The sequence below is a fragment of the Thalassophryne amazonica genome, chromosome 8 (assembly GCF_902500255.1).
Source record: "Thalassophryne amazonica chromosome 8, fThaAma1.1, whole genome shotgun sequence".
NCBI classification, from domain to species: domain Eukaryota; kingdom Metazoa; phylum Chordata; class Actinopteri; order Batrachoidiformes; family Batrachoididae; genus Thalassophryne; species Thalassophryne amazonica.
In genome coordinates, this window is record NC_047110.1 from 69389676 (window position 1) to 69405876 (window position 16201).

The following is a 16201-nucleotide window of genomic DNA, read 5'->3' on the forward strand; positions in this document are numbered from 1 at the left end:
ACAGAAGTCCAGGACTGCAGCCCTAGCTTCTGGTGGGACGTAGAGTCTGTTCTTCGGCCCAGTTCCGGGGTCCGGGCTTCGTGCCAGGGCCTCCCGGACGGTTCTCTCTACATCCCAGGTGAGGGTGGCCACGATAGTGGACTCCGGGATGATGGGTTCCGGTGGATCCGACAACTCCGTTTTGACTTCATCTTCATGTACCCGGGACAAGGCATCCGATCTCTGGTTTTTGGTCCCAGGACGGTAGGTGATCCGGAAGTCAAAACGGCCGAAGAACAGTGACCAGCGGGCTTGCCTGGGGTTCAGCCGCTTGGCGGTCCTGATATACTCCAGGTTCCGGTGGTCAGTGAAAACCGTGAATGGCACGGACGTTCCCTCCAACAGATGTCTCCACTCTTCAAGAGCCTCTTTCACCGCAAGGAGTTCTCGATTGCCGACGTCATAATTCCGTTCGGCCGGGGTCAACCTGCGGGAAAAATAGGCACACGGGTGAAGGACCTTATCGGTCTTCCCGCTCTGGGAAAGCACAGCTCCTATCCCTGAGTCCGAGGCGTCCACTTCAACCACTAACTGGCGACTAGGATCGGGCTGCACCAGAACGGGTGCAGACGAGAAGCGCCGTTTCAACTCCTTGAACGCGGCATCGCAACGATCCGACCAGGTGAAGGGGACTTTTGGTGAGGTCAGGGCTGTCAGGGGGCTAGCTACCTGACTGTAGCCCTTAATGAACCTCCTGTAGAAATTAGCAAAGCCGAGGAACTGTTGCAGTTTCCTACGGCTAGTGGGTTGGGGCCAGTCTCTCACCGCCGCAACCTTGGCCGGGTCAGGAGCGACGGAGTTGGGGGAGATGATAAACCCCAGGAAGGACAAAGATGTGCGGTGGAACTCACACTTCTCGCCCTTCACAAACAGCCGGTTCTCCAACAACCGCTGCAGGACCTGACGTACATGCCGGACATGAGTCTCAGGATCCGGAGAAAAGATGAGTATATCGTCTAGATATACGAAGACGAATCGGTGCAGGAAATCCCGCAAGACATCATTAACCAAAGCTTGGAACGTCGCGGGGGCGTTTGTGAGGCCGAACGGCATGACCAGGTACTCAAAGTGACCTAAGGGGGTGTTAAATGCCGTCTTCCACTCGTCTCCCTTCCGGATCCGAACCAGGTGATACGCATTTCTAAGATCTAGCTTAGTGAATATTCGGGCTCCATGCAGGGGCGTGAACACTGAATCCAACAGGGGCAACGGGTATCGATTACGAACCGTGATTTCGTTCAGTCCCCTATAATCAATGCATGGACGAAGTCCGCCGTCTTTTTTACCCACAAAAAAGAAACCTGCACCCATCGGGGAGGTGGAATTCCGGATCAACCCGGCGGCTAAAGAGTCCCGGATGTAGGTCTCCATTGATTCGCGCTCAGGTCGTGAGAGGTTGTACAGCCTGCTGGACGGGAACTCACCGCCTGGAACCAAATCAATGGCACAATCGTACGGACGGTGGGGGGGAAGGGTGAGCACCATATCCTTACTGAACACATCTACAAGGTCATGGTACTCCACCGGCACCGTCCCTAGATTGGGCGGGACTCTGACCTCCTCCTTAGCCTGGGAACCGGGAGGAACCGAGGAACCTAAACATACTCGATGGCAGGTCTCGCTCCACTGAACCACTACCCCGGACGGCCAATCGATCCGGGGATTGTGTTTTAACATCCAGGGGAACCCTAAAATCACACGGGAGGTAGCAGGAGTCACAAAAAACTCCCGGTGATTTCCTGACACCACCAGGTGGTGTCTTATGCGTGATTGGAGGGAGTAGGGAGCCATCTAGTGCCCGCACCTGCACAGGCGAGGTAAGCGCCACCAGAGGGAGCCCTATCTCCCTGGCCCATCTGCTGTCTAACAGATTTCCTTCAGAGCCCGTGTCCACCAGTGCTGGGGCCTTCAGGGTTAAATCCTCATAAAGGATTGTAACTGGGAGTCGTGTGGCAATGTGGGTGTGTCCCACGTGAATGTCTCGGCCCACCCCTAGCCCAGTTTCTAGGGGCGGGCGTTGGTGTTTAACCGCTCGGGGCAGTCTCTTACCTGATGCTCTATCGAGCCACAAACAAAACACGCTCCGCGGGCCAGCCTCCTCTGTCTATCTGGTGCCCTAAATGTGGCCCTGCTCATGTCCATAGCTTCGTCAGCAGGGGGAGCTGTAACCACACGGAGCGCAGGGGCCGTGGAGCGTGGGGAGGGCGGAACGCGGTCGGAACCGGAAGGGAGAGGGACGGCGCGTGCCCGGCCACGCCCTTTGTCTCATTCCCGACGGCGTTCTTCTAACCGATTGTCTAATCGTATGACGAGATCAATAAGCCCGTCTAAATCCCGCGGTTCGTCCTTAACCACCAGGTGCTCCTTTAGAACCAATGACAGTCCCTTTACAAAGGCGGCGCGGAGGGCAGTGCTATTCCAGCCGGACCTCGCAGCCGCGATGCGGAAGTCGACTGCATAGGCAGCTGCGCTCCGGCGCCCCTGTCTCATTGACAACAGCACGGCTGAAGCGGTCTCTCCTCTATTTGGGTGATCGAACACTGTTCTGAACTCCCTCACAAACCCATCATATGTCTGAAGGAGCCGTGAATTCTGCTCCCAGAGCGCTGTAGCCCAAGCGCGTGCCTCACCGCGAAGCAGGTTTATTACATAAGCTATCTCGCGTACATGACAGGATGTTGTGCGAAGACGAGTGAACACTGCATAAGGAAGTCCGCGCACGTCTCCACACAACCTCCGTACGGCTCTGGAGGGCTTATGTATGCTTCCGGGGAAGGTGGGAGGGGTCGTTGAACAACCTGTGGAACGTCACTGTCGACAGGGTCGACAGGAGGGAGAGCCACAGCAGCGCCCTGAGGGCGCGCCTCCACCTGCGCGGTGAGAGCCTCCACCCTGCGGTTAAGGAGGACGTTCTGCTCGGTCATTAAATCCAACCGAGCCGTGAAAGCGGTGAGGATCCGCTGCAACTCACCGATCATTCCTCCTGCGGATGCCTGTGCGCCCTGTTCTTCCATTGGCCGTTCAACAGCCGGTTGACGCCCCTCGGGATCCATGACGTTGGCCGAGATATCCTGTTGGGAAAGTGTAAGTACACGGACCCACAACAGGGGGCGCAAATGAACGGACAATGGAATAGGTCAAATAACAACACTTTACTGTTGTGAATGTGCACAACCAATACAACAGATTACAATAATGGACAAAAGTCAATTCACAAAGGTGTCGTGTGGGCAGGCTCGAAGATAGGAGACGCCTCTCCAAAGTAGAACCGGAACCACATGGTTTCCTCCGCCACCAGACCCCGGGAATACTGGAGCCGCCAAGTCCCGAACTCCCAGGTGGCCACTGCCTCCGCGTGTCGGACCTGGTACTGCTGGCGAGGAACAAAGAACAATTAAATGAGGGCGCGTTTGCACCCAGGAATCCGAATGGTAGGAAAGCTACCTCCACCTCTCGTTGGAAAAGTTATCTGTAGAACAACGCACAAAATCCAAAAGGATACAATCTGTCAGCTGAGTTACGTTACCTTCTAGGTAGAAACGATATCTCGGCAAAGAGGTGGAGACGTCGTCCTGCTGATATACTCCTGCCGATCAGATGATTGGTAACAACTGTTGCAGGTGATGCGTGACAGCTGTCACCCTGGCTGCTCCTGTGAGGCGGCTGCGCCCTCTGGTGCCTGGAGCCCGCACTCCAGACAGGGCGCCCTCTGGTGGTGGGCCAGCAGTACCTCCTCTTCTGGCGGCCCACACAACAGGTGGTGTCATTTTGTGGCCATAGATATAATTAAGTATTTTTTATATATACAGTTGTATGCAAAAGTTTGGCACCCCTGATGTTTTCCATGATTTTCCTTTATAAATCATTGGTTGTTTGGATCAGCAATTTCAGTTAAATATATCATATAGCAGACAAAAAGTGGTATTTGAAAAGTGAAATGAAGTTTATAGGATTTACAGAACATGTGCAATAATTTTTTAAACAAAATTAGGCAGGTGCATAAATTTGGGCACCCCAACAGAAAAAATACATCAATATTTAGTAGATCCTCCTTTTGCAGAAATAACAGCTTCTAAACGCTTCCTATAGCTTTCAATGAGAGTCTGGATTCTGGTTGAAGGTATTTTGGACCATCCTTCTTCACAGCCTGCTTAAAATCACACCACAGATTTTTCAATAATATTCAGGTCTGGGAACTGAGATGGCCATTCCAGAACATTGTACTTGTTCCTCTGCATGAATGCCTTAGTAGATTTTGAGCAGTGTTTAGTGTCGTTGTCATGTTGAAAGATCCAGCAACTTCAACTTTGTCACTGATTCATGAACAGTGTTCTCAAAAATCTGCTGACATTGACTGGAATCTATGTGACCCTCAACTTTAATAAGATTCCCAGTACCTGCACTGGCCACACAGCCACACAGCATGATGGAACCACCTCCAAATTTTACTGTGGGTAGCAAGTGTTTTTCTTAGAATGATGTGTTCTTTTTCCGCCATGCATACCACCCCTTGGTATGTCCAAATAACTCAATTTTAGTTTGATGAATCCACAGCACCTTATTCCAAAATGAAGCTGGCTTGTCCAAATGTGTTTTAGCATACCTCAAGTGACTCTGTTTGTGGCATGTACACAGAAAGGGCTTCTTCTGCATTACAGCATCATACAGCATTTCTTTGTGCAAAGTGTGCTGTATAGTTGAACGATGCACAGAGACACTATCTGCAGCAAGATCATGTTGTAGGCCTTTGGAGCAGGTCTGTGGGTTGACTTTGACTGTTCTCACCATCGTTCGCTTCAGCTTATCTGAGATTTTCTTGGCATGTCACTTCAGGCCTTAACTAGTACTGTGCCTGTGGTCTTCCATTTCCTCACTATGTTCCTCACAGTGGAAACTGACAGCTGAAGTCTCTGAGATAGCTTTTTGTATCCTTCCCCTAAACCAGTGGTTCCCAAACGTTTTCTGCCAGGCCCCCCTTTGGCCAATCAAAATTGTCTCAGGCCCCCCCTACCCCTGACCATACACATCAACATGTAAATGTATGACAAACACACTCGGTCACAAACTGCTATTGTTTATATAGAATAAACCTCAATGAAACTTTGACCTTTTGTAGAAATAATAACAACCACAGCTTATAACTGTTTTTTTAAATTCTGAATGTCTGAGGATGAACATTTCCCTGTGAATAAAACATTGAACATCTTGAATATGTTTTCTTCCAGCCCTGCAATAAGTCAGTGGCTACAGTGGGCTTGTTTTGTGTCACAGATCTTCCCCAGTCTTGGGTGCAGCTATGAGACAGCCACTCTCAGTTCATTTTCAATGTCCAGTTTTGATCTGTACTTTGTCTTGATGGAGGCAACAGCAGAAAAACCTATCTCACACAGGTAGGATGTGGCAAAAGGGAGGAGTGTGGTCAAGGCTCTCCTGCCCAGCAGTGGGTACTCCTTCTCCACTCCAATCCAAAATGCAGACAATGTCTTGGACTTGAACTCCAGTCGCATCCTTGAATCTGAGGTGACATCAATGAACTGCTCTTCCTCTGCTGTGCTAAAGTCATCAGCTGGAGTTGCACTGAAGGGGTCTCTGATCCAGTCATATTTTGATGAATCTTGCACTGGAAAATACTTTTGGAAATGTGTTTTAAGGGCAGAGATGTGATTTTTCATGCATGGGATCACTGTGTTCTGCAGCTTGTTTGAATCAGTGAATGACTTCAAGCTTTCAAATGAGTCTATATTCCCCCCTGTAACGCGCTGCTCTCACATCCCTAATTTTCTTGTGAATGATGTGATTTTATCTGCTAGCTGTGGGAGGTGTGTCTTAGTGCCCTGCATCTGCAGATTAAGTTCATTAAGTTTTTGAAACATGTCACTCAGGTATGCAAGCTTCATGAGGAAGTTGTTATCTTTAAACTTGTGGGCAAGCTCATTACCCTCCTCCTCCAGGAAGATTTTGATCTCATCCCGCAATTCAAACACCCTGGACAAAACCTTCCCCCGTGACAGCCACCGGGACTCGCTGTGGAACAGTACAGCTGTGTGGTCGGAGCCCATCTCCTCACACAAGGCAGAGAAAATCCGGGCTTTGGCAGGTTGTGTTTTGATGAAGTTTACCGTAGCAATAACGTCGGTCATAATATCACTCAGCTCAGGACTCAGCTGTTTGGAAGCGAGCGCCTCTCGGTGTATCATGCAGTGCGTCCACTGCACGTCTGGGGAGATGCGCTTGATGAGCGCCTGCAGCCCTCCCCGTCTCCCAGCCATTGCTTGAGCGCCGTCTGTGCAGATTCCCACACAGTCCTCCCATTTTAAATCAGCATCTTTCAAGTAAGTGTCAATGATGTTAAACAACTCATCTGCAGTGGCCCTGTTTTTTACAGGTTTACAGAAAAGCAAATCTTCCCTCAAATCCTCACTATCGATGAATCTGACATATGTTATTAATAAACAGTCCTTGTTGCTGTCCGTGGCTTCGTCCACCTGCAGAGCAAAACAGTTGTCTTGTAACTTGTCATTGAGCTGCTCCTCCATATCTTTTGACATGTCATAGATGCGCCTTGCAATGGTATTGTTTGATAGAGGTATAGTCTTTAGTTTATTGGCAGTTGTTTCATCAATCATCGTGGAAACCATATCAATAGCTGCAGGCAGTATTAATTCATCAGCGATGGTGTGTGTTTTTTTTACATTTTGCAACTCTGTAGGCTACTTTATAAGAGGCAAGTTGCGCATTTGATGTAGAAACAGCTACGTTTGTAAACGTATTCTGTTGTGCACGACAGCTAAGAAGTTTTTTCCTGAAGAACTCCACAGGCTTCTGTGTGTGTGCAGGATGTAAGGTCTCTAAGTGACGCTTTAGCTTGTTTGGCTTCATGCTGTCTGAAGCTAGCACTTTGAGGCACAGCACACACTGTGGTCTCTCTTCATTACCCACCGTTGTACATGTGAAGCCGAGGGCGAGATATGAATCGTCATATTTTCTTGACTTTGCTTTAGTATTGTCTGTTGCGGTGTCATTATTGCCCTTACGTTTCCCTGGAGGTCTGCTGACATTTGCCATGGTTTGCTAGCTGTCCACCACAAAGTATATTGTTTATATTTAGCCTTGTCGCGCCCCCCCTGCAACGGCCCACTTTGGGAACCACTGCCCTAAACCATGATGTTGAACAATCTTTGTTTTCAGGTCATTTGAGAGTTGTTTAGAGGCTCCCATGTTGCCACTCATTAGAAGAGATGCAAAGAGGAGAAACATTTGCAAATGGCCACCTTAAATACCCTTTCTCATCATGATTGGATTCACCTGTGTAAGGAGGTCAAGGGTCATTGAGCTTACCAAACCAATTTTGTGTTCCAATAATTAGTGCTAAATGTATTCTAATCAATAAAATGACAAGGGTGCCCGAATTTATGCAGCTGCCTAATTTTGTTTAAAGAATTATTGCACACTTTCTGTAAATACTAGAAACTTCATTTCACTTCTCAAATATCAGTGTGTTCGTCTGCTATATGATATATTTAACTGAAATTTCTGATCCAGACAGCCAATGATTTATAAAGGAAAATCATGAAAATTATCAGGGTGCCCAAACTTTTGCATACAACTGTAATTCACTTCAAAATATAAGTCGCAAGACCTCATAAACTTGCAAAAATCTGCGACTTATAGTCAAACTTCCAGAGTAATAGTACAGAAAATAACGTTAGACCTGTAAAAATTATAGTAAGAACTGGTTCAGATTGTTGTCTGTGGTCAGTTGTGGACCACGAAATGGCAAATACAGCGTGAAAACAAAGGTACATTATAAAATGGATGAGCACATCTTGTGTATTTGTAAACAAAATAGATGGCAAAATGTTTGCATATGAAAGGGTTACTCGTCCACAATTTCTCGGCTAGTCACACGACTGAAAAGCCACCGAAAGCCGTCTGAATCTTCCGAATGGTGCAAGAGCTGGGCATGTCACAACATGTCCTGTGAGATTTCAACACGGTGGCACTTTTGCTGCGCCATCAGCTTCATACTGATGAATTTCGCTGCAACTCTTTTCATGGCCAAATCTTCTTTCACAGTGGAATGTGCCGAAAAAGTGCTGATGTCCACCTCTTCCACAATTTCTCGGATAGTCACACGGCGGTCCCACATCACCACAGCGTTCACTTTGGAAATGATCCGGTCATTTCAGCGTGTTGATGCTGACCGGAGCGCGGCGCGCTCTCCACTGTTGTGCGGCCGTCTTTAAACTGATTGTACCACTCCTTAATCTGTGTAATGCCCATAGGATCGTCACCAAAAGCTGTCTGAATAATCCGAATGGTTTCCACCTGGCTATCACCCAGTTTCTGGCAAAATTTGATGCAGTCGCGCAGCAAAATTCGTGCTGAAGCTGCTAACGGCGGAGCAAAAGCGCCTCCGTGTTGAAGTCTCACAGGACATGCTAGACTCTGAAAAATGATGCCCACCTCTTCAACAATTTCTCGGATAGTCACACAACTGAAAAGCCACTGAAAGCTGTCTGAATCTTCCGAATGGTTTCCACCTGGCTGTCGCCCAGTTTCTGGCAAAATTTGATGCAGTCGCGCTGCTCCAGTCGTTCTGCCATTTCCTTGCAAAGAAAAAATGACGAGAGACTACACCCATCCTCACACAAAGGCTGCTTACAAGCAAATGACGCAACCGCCAGGCATGAAAAAAATCAGGCATGCGCACGAAGGTTCAAGGTTGGCTCATGCAAGCACACGTGATTCAAATCCATCAGGTTTTTGAAAAAAATAAAAAGGTCCGATACTTTTCTAACAGACCTTGTATATAAGCCAACGTGGATTGAAGCCACATGTTTAGTAATTGATCAGCAGCTGCTGAAATGTAAATACATTAGTGGTAAACATCACTGGATTATTGCCATCATTTTAACAGTTAAGGTCCTGCCTGCTACACTGGCATGAAACAATAGCTAGTTGAAGGTAAGCGGCTACCTGTCCTGCATAATCAGTTGTTTGAAAAAGTTTATTTTGGAGGTAAACATGTGAATGCTTACCTTCACTCAGAAACTGTCTGTTTTTGTCTGTTCAGGAGTATTCGCCCTATAGAGGTTTCAAATCCCGCAAAATCTCGCAAAACTTCGAAGAGCTCGCTGCACTGCAAGATGTCATTAACATTGAGAACTGCACTGAGACAGTCTGATCAGGCTGCACCAGAAGATTTGCGGCGAAAACCAAATGTAATCATAGACTACAACCATTTGAAATGTGGTGTTGATGTGCTGGATCAAAAACTGCGTGCTTACACAGTGCGCACAGGAACACGAAGATGGCCTATAGCTGTCTTCTACAACATCCTGGACATTGCTGCTGCTAATGCACATGTACTGTACAAGGCATGTATAGGATCAAAGGAGGCGAGGCGAAAGTTCCAGTATAAGCTTGCAATTGAACTGAGAAATAGACACATGCAGGAACGCGCACTGGAAAGAGAGAGAGGAGGCACTACGTGAAATGAGAAGAGTTTCTGAAGGGAAAACAACAACATGCCTAGTGCGTCAGAGTTGCAACAGAAATCGCAGTACAGAGAAATGTGCCATTTGTCAGAAGTACACCTGTTGGAAATGTAGGAAAGGATCTCCATTCGTGTGTAAAAATTGCTAAAACTAAACAAACAAACAAAAAACCAAAACACTGTACATAGGAACTCACAATTTGTTGACTGTGCTCATGAATTGTTTTTCAATGCGATTTCTCTTGAATATTTTTATGTGTGAAATAAATGTTATTTTTTCACTGAAGTCCTTTGTTTGGTCTATCCTTCAATTTAGGCCAGGGATGCCCAACCCTGGTCCTCAAGACCTGTTTTCCTACATCTCCCTCTTTCCACACAGTCTGAGTGGGGAAAGTGAGCAGGTACTGATCTAATTTGCAACTCAAAGGAACCAGTCAATAGGGTGATCACCACAACTCTAATATGAGAGGGGGAGGAGGGCCTTGCAGCAGCGGCAGAAAGTTCCAGGCGTTCTCCGCTGCACACGGACAACAGCCTTAACATCGCAACATAAAACCCTTTGTATATTGTCTAAAATGCTCGTGAAAATATTATCAGGGTTTATTGACATTGTTATTTTGTTTGTTTTATGTAAATACGCGAGAAGCTCAGGTTCTTTCTCAGTTATTTTCAGTGGGAATCGCTGTGAGCCACGATTGCTTCCTGTTCATGTCATTCTGGGGGAAAGTGCAGTTTACTCTTTAACGTCCTGATGATTGTCCTTTACTTCCACGCAGATTAAACGAAGCAGACACGGATTATTTAGAATATTTGTTTTTGCAAGTTTTCAGGGTCTCATGCATACAATCTCTTGCTAACATGATGAAAAGCATAAAGAAAATACGTTTTAGTATTATAATGTTCATTTACAGTTGTCGTCATGTGGATTTTGACTACAGCGACTCTCTGGCATGCAAGGGATTATGGGATATCTCAATAGGGCGAATGAAGAAACATTGTGTTTCTTATTTCTCCATCCAATGGCATTAATTACCCTATTAGCCCGCAGCCATGTTTGTATTCTAAATAACTGATGTGCTGATTAATTCATTTTTGTCCCGAGTGAAACAGTGACCCCTGAAACATCTAAAAATATATCCTATGTTGAAAAGTGTTGAATGTCTCCTTGAAGCTAATGACAGTTTGGCAAGGGCAGCCAACTTAATGACAGTTCGATTTGTTAAGATATGCAAGAGGGAAAAAACAACAAATGGTTATCTCCTATCTCCTTTAAGAATTTTTAAAAATTTTTTTAATTGTAAAAAAGAAAAACATTAGAGAAACAAAAGAGAACATTAAAAAAATAGTTGTGATGTGTGTTTACAGGTGTGGTGTGTCTCGGAGGTATGCTGTATCACTCGTGCGTGTCGTCCTGTGGACGCTCGTGCCGTGCCCTGTCCACTCTGGAGCTGTGTAATATTGGCGACTGTGCCGAGGGGTGCGGCTGCCCAGAAGACACTTACTATGACGATGTGCGGCAGCGCTGTGTGCAGCTGTAAGTCTTCATAAATGATCATAATGACGGTCATCTATTCACATTTGGCAGAAAGGCACACAAGCAAATAAAGACAGAAAGCCTCATTGCTGATGTCATGAAACTAATGTCATGAGTTTAACCTCAGGTCTCGGTGTCACTGTTACACCATGGGCGGTGTGTCGCAACCAGGAGAAGTGACCTTCAGTGCCTCTGGCCCCTGGTGAGTCACAGCCGACCTTGACAGGCTCTGAAATATACAACTGCTCTCATTACTACACAGAATTAAACGTCCTTACACATTCTATCATGATGCGATGTTTTTAGAGAAATTAACAAAAAAGCAGGTATTAAAGTGTGGTTAGTGCGCTTGTTTTCAGTGCAGAAGGTTCCTGGTTCAAACCTCACCCCTGCCGCACTTCTCCATGTAACGTGGAGTTGCATCAGGAAGGACATCCTGCATAAAACTTGTACCAAATCTGCATGCAGAAGATCCACCTTGGATCTGCTGTGGCGACCACGAGTGCAAACAAGGGAGCAGCCGAAGGGACCTTTATATGTTGTAATGATGGGGATTATTAGAATACATCAGATTATTATCATTTCTACAGTGCCAGCAAACAGTGTCATTGGTTTTAATCTGACACTTGTTATGTGTGTCTTTGTGTGTGTGTGTGTGTGTGTGTGTCTCTCCGCAAAGAGAAAAATCTTCATTCAGCTTCAGTGTACATTGATGGTTCTTTGTCAGGTTGAGGACAGTCGTACTGTTGCTGCCCTGGTCCCACTGAATAATAAGCCATGAATAATGAGCCATGCACGGGTCTGTCAGCGATTATTTGAAGAATGACCCACTTTTTCATCTATCACATATCTGCTATGAAGGTGCCTCTATGTACCCCGCATGTGCCACGTAGCAGCCTCTAGTGAGCCACGACTGACCTGTGATAAGAGCCTTGAATGGCTTGCATCAGCCGCACTAAGCCACGTGGTGCCATGATAGCGCCATGATAACGCAATGTTGGCACACATTTAGGCATGATGGGTTTGGTCCAAACCTCCAGCCCTCCCACACCTGATCCCTTTAAAGTGTGGGTTTTCAATTCACAGATTCGCAGCAGCATTTAAAGATGTCACATTTTTTAAATGCAGTACAAAAATAGACACTGCAGTACAGTCCTGCAGTTGTGCACTGTGCACCAGGCTGCTGTCCACCTGAAATGCAACAGACCAGCTAGAACCGAACCAAGGGCTCCTGGACAGCCACCTCTGTGCTCCTCCCTGGCTCCGCGGCTCACTGGCTTTATTTTTTCCCTGGCTTAAACACACACACCATGATCCCACTTTAAACTTTATGTTTGTCCGATTATTTCTGTAAAATCGCTCTTTTGCGCGTGCGCTGCTGTTCTCCATTCCTGGACAGCCGCCTCTGTGCTCCTTCTCACTGACTTCCTTTCCATCCGTTATTTTTTCCCTGGCTTTAAACACAGTCATTTTCACACCGTGATCTCACTTTAAACTTTGTGTTCATCCATTTATTTCTGCAAAATCACTCTTTTGCGCTCGGTGCCGTTCTACACACAGAATGAGGTGGTCGCTTTAGCTATATACACCTGTGGATTACTTCATATATATATATATATATATATATATATATATATATATATATATATATATATATATATATATATATATCTTCCGCAGCTTACAAGTCACCGTGATGTTATGTCTTGAAAATCGGTCTTTTGTGCGCTCTCCTTCTGTGTGGCTGCACTGCTTCTGCTCTGCTTTTCGCAGCTTCACTGGAGTTATTTCTTATGCGGCTTTAAACACACATCCACTTTCATGCAGTCATCCAAATTTCAACTTTGTGTTCGTCCAATATTGACTGAAAAATCTCTCTTTCGTGAGCTGGCATTCTGCCTAAATGCTCCTTTGGAGCGTGATGAGTCACTGCTGATTCCAGAAGCGATCAGAGGTGTTTTCAGCATCCAAGGTTTGGCAGAAAATGATTAATCCACTACAAAATAATTATTTTATATACAGTGTCCAGTACACAGAGCAGATGGAATTGTGTGTGCAAGAGGGCAGCCGCTCCAAAAATAGCCTCTCAGGTCCTGCGTAGCTGCCAGGCGCACAGATAATGGGCTTTTAATAGCCTCGTAATCACCACGTAAAATGCCTCTAAGTCGTCACAGTAACTCATCCACAAACTGCGCCACACTGTTGTTGCTAAATTTTGAAGTTCTTGAAATTAGCACCACGCTCAGAGAGGAGCCTCGTTAACTGAAGATAATGCCTCTAAGAGCCACTCAGAGCCATGAAACTCCCACAATAGTTGAAGAAACCCTCTCGTAGCAAAGAAAACATGCTGCGTGGCTCATTATTCATCCTTCATTATTCGGTGGGACCCATAGAGTAACCCTGTAGCACCACGTCAGTCACCACCTGCTTGTGTCTTTTGAGCTGGATGAATATTTTTACAGTGATTGTCGTGATAGAGCTTCTGATTCTGTGGGACAGGATTTGGACTACCTACAGGTCCACTGGGGTACAATTCTCTGTGTGTGCTTCAGCCTACCTGTCAGGGAACTTGGACAAGGCGTTTCATCTGCATTGTCTCAGCTGTAAATTTTGACCAGCCATCATTAGGGAAGGAACTTATGATGGACTGGTGTACCATCCGGGATCATCATACACTCTCATCAGCCTCTTACTGTGGTATCCAGAGATAGACACCAGCCCGATAGGCCTCATAGTCTGTATGGGACTTGTTACATCTTCTTATGTCATGAGGGAGATTTTTGTAGATTGCAAACCACCTGCAGAACTAGATCAGGATTTAACAACATGCCTTGGATGGAAAGTTGTTCATACTGTAAAAATATTTTGCGTGTCTTCATCTAGTCATCATTATACAGCAGGTATCTCAGTGGATAAAGAGTTGGGCTACCAATATGTAGACCTGGTTTCCATTCCTATTCATGCTACCTGTCTGTGTCCTTGGACAAGGAACTTTATCTGCATTGTCTCAGTCCATTTGGTGTTTTTCAGTTGTGAAATCTCACACCATCTGGCGGTCCGTGACTCATGCGAGAAATTGTTTCAGCAGAGTTCCGGTTTAGGGCACAATGGATACACACCTTGTGACGCGTGGACAACAAGACATCATCGGCACACAGGAGAAGTTTATCACAGGTGCTACACCTCCTCCAGATAAACCTCTCAACTTGAGAGAACGTGTCATCATCATAATCGCTCGTGAACTTGCTGAATTAGCACCATCCACATCCTTGCTTTGCCATTGTTTACATGCGCTGTGAGACAGCGGAACTCTGCTGGCACCGCGGTGCATTCTGGGGAGTGTAGGCGGCCGCCAGGGGCATTATGGAAAACAACGACACACTGAATCCAGCTGTAAAAATGGTGACCGGCGTTGGGTGGGAAAGTAACCTGCGTCATACTGGTGTCCCGAAGAAGGGGCGAAGAAGACTCTCATCTCCTGAATGCTCCAGAATCCGGCCATACAAATGGGCCTCGGGACCTATATAGGTTTTATTTCTTTTTCTAAGATTCTCAACTGGGTGTAGATGTGCCTTTTTCTTTTTCAGCTCATTTGTGACTGACCTGCTATATAGCGCATCAGCATTAACAACTTCAGTTCGGAGAGTTCACAGCTGCTCCTTTATCTTGCTTTTCCACGCTGTACTGTGCATCTGGAACGTATTCACAGCGCTTCACTTTTTCCACATTTTATGTTGCAGTCTTATTCCAAAATGGAGTAAATTAATTTTTTTTCATAAAAATTCTACTTACAATACCCCATAATGACAACATGAAAAAAGTTTTTTTTTTTGTTTTTTTTTGGGCAAATTTTTCCAAATTTATTTGCAAAAATTCTCCAAAAAAAAAAAAAAAAACACCTTTTTTTCACATTGTCATTATGGTCTCTTTGTGTAGAATTTTTAGGAAAAAAAATTTAATTTCATACATTTTGGAATAAGGCTGCAACATAAAATGTGTAAAAAGTGAAGTGCTGTGAATACTTTAACGAATGCACTGTAATACAGTTTATTATGTATGTAGACTAAATTAAAAAGTAATTACTTGACATTGTAATAAAAGGACAAATTATTAAAATAATCTAAAAATTAAATATTGATCTATCAATAAATAGTTCACCAGATGGTGGTATAAATGTTACCTTCCTGGCCGAAAGTGACAAAATGTGTGTTTGCGTCCCAAACACTTATCCTTTTTCTCTCTCTTTCATGTTTTCTATAATCAGCCTTTGCAGAAATGGGAAGCTGGAATGTGTCCCAGAGGAAAGAGGTAAACTATCTGTACCACCCCCATTCCTCTTCAGTTCCAGCTCTCTATCCTTAGTCATTCCAGCAGTTTTAGAATCTGTCCTTGTTGCTGAAGTTAAAGGCCTCTGGACTTATCTTACACCCTGTGCAAAGCAGCGCACAGCACAGTGCAAGTGTCATTATGAATTTCCAGCTGGCACAGTTTCACACAGTGCTGGTGCATTGTTATTGTGAGGCAGTAGAAAGCAATGGCACCATAGATCAAAAACCTAGCACTGTTGCCTCACAGTGAGAAGATCCTGAATTCGATGCCTACCTGGTCCTTTCTGAATTTAACTTTCATGTAGGTTCCCTCTTGGGTGCTCTGGCTTCCACTTCAATGCAGGTTAAGTGAATTGATGACTCAGATCTGCTCCTGAACGGAGCCTGTCCTGCATGTTTTAATGTCTACCTGCTTTAATCACCCCTCATTATTTAACTCTGGTGTGCCCTCCAGGAGCACATTTTAGCAGGCCTGCTCTCAATTAACCGCAGGTGTGAATGAGAGTGTGAATATGTTTGTCTGTTGGCCCTGCGATAGACTGACCATGGTGCACACCGTGTTTCACCCAGTGGCCACTGGCATAGGCCCCTGCTTCCCGTGACCCTAAACAGGAGAAAGCAGATTCAGTGAAAAGATTCAGAAAATGGATGATTGGATATTAATATCTGGCTTTACATAGGTGGGTTCATAACACACATGCATGCTGCTTGTACACACGGGGATGCACATTAGTGCATTGAACTACAACAACAACGGCATGAAAACAAGAATTTAACAAGAAATTAAAGTAAAAATGTGGA

General features: G+C 45.6%; 1 protein-coding gene across 1 annotated transcript in view; it reads left to right on the forward strand.

The window, feature by feature from the left end:
• otogl (otogelin-like) overlaps window positions 1-16201 on the forward strand; it is a 115744-nt gene that overhangs the window by 40076 nt on the left and 59467 nt on the right. The window contains 3 exon segments of the mRNA XM_034176576.1: window positions 10904-11072; window positions 11200-11274; window positions 15337-15380. Of these exon segments, the coding sequence (XP_034032467.1) occupies window positions 10904-11072; window positions 11200-11274; window positions 15337-15380 (288 nt within the window).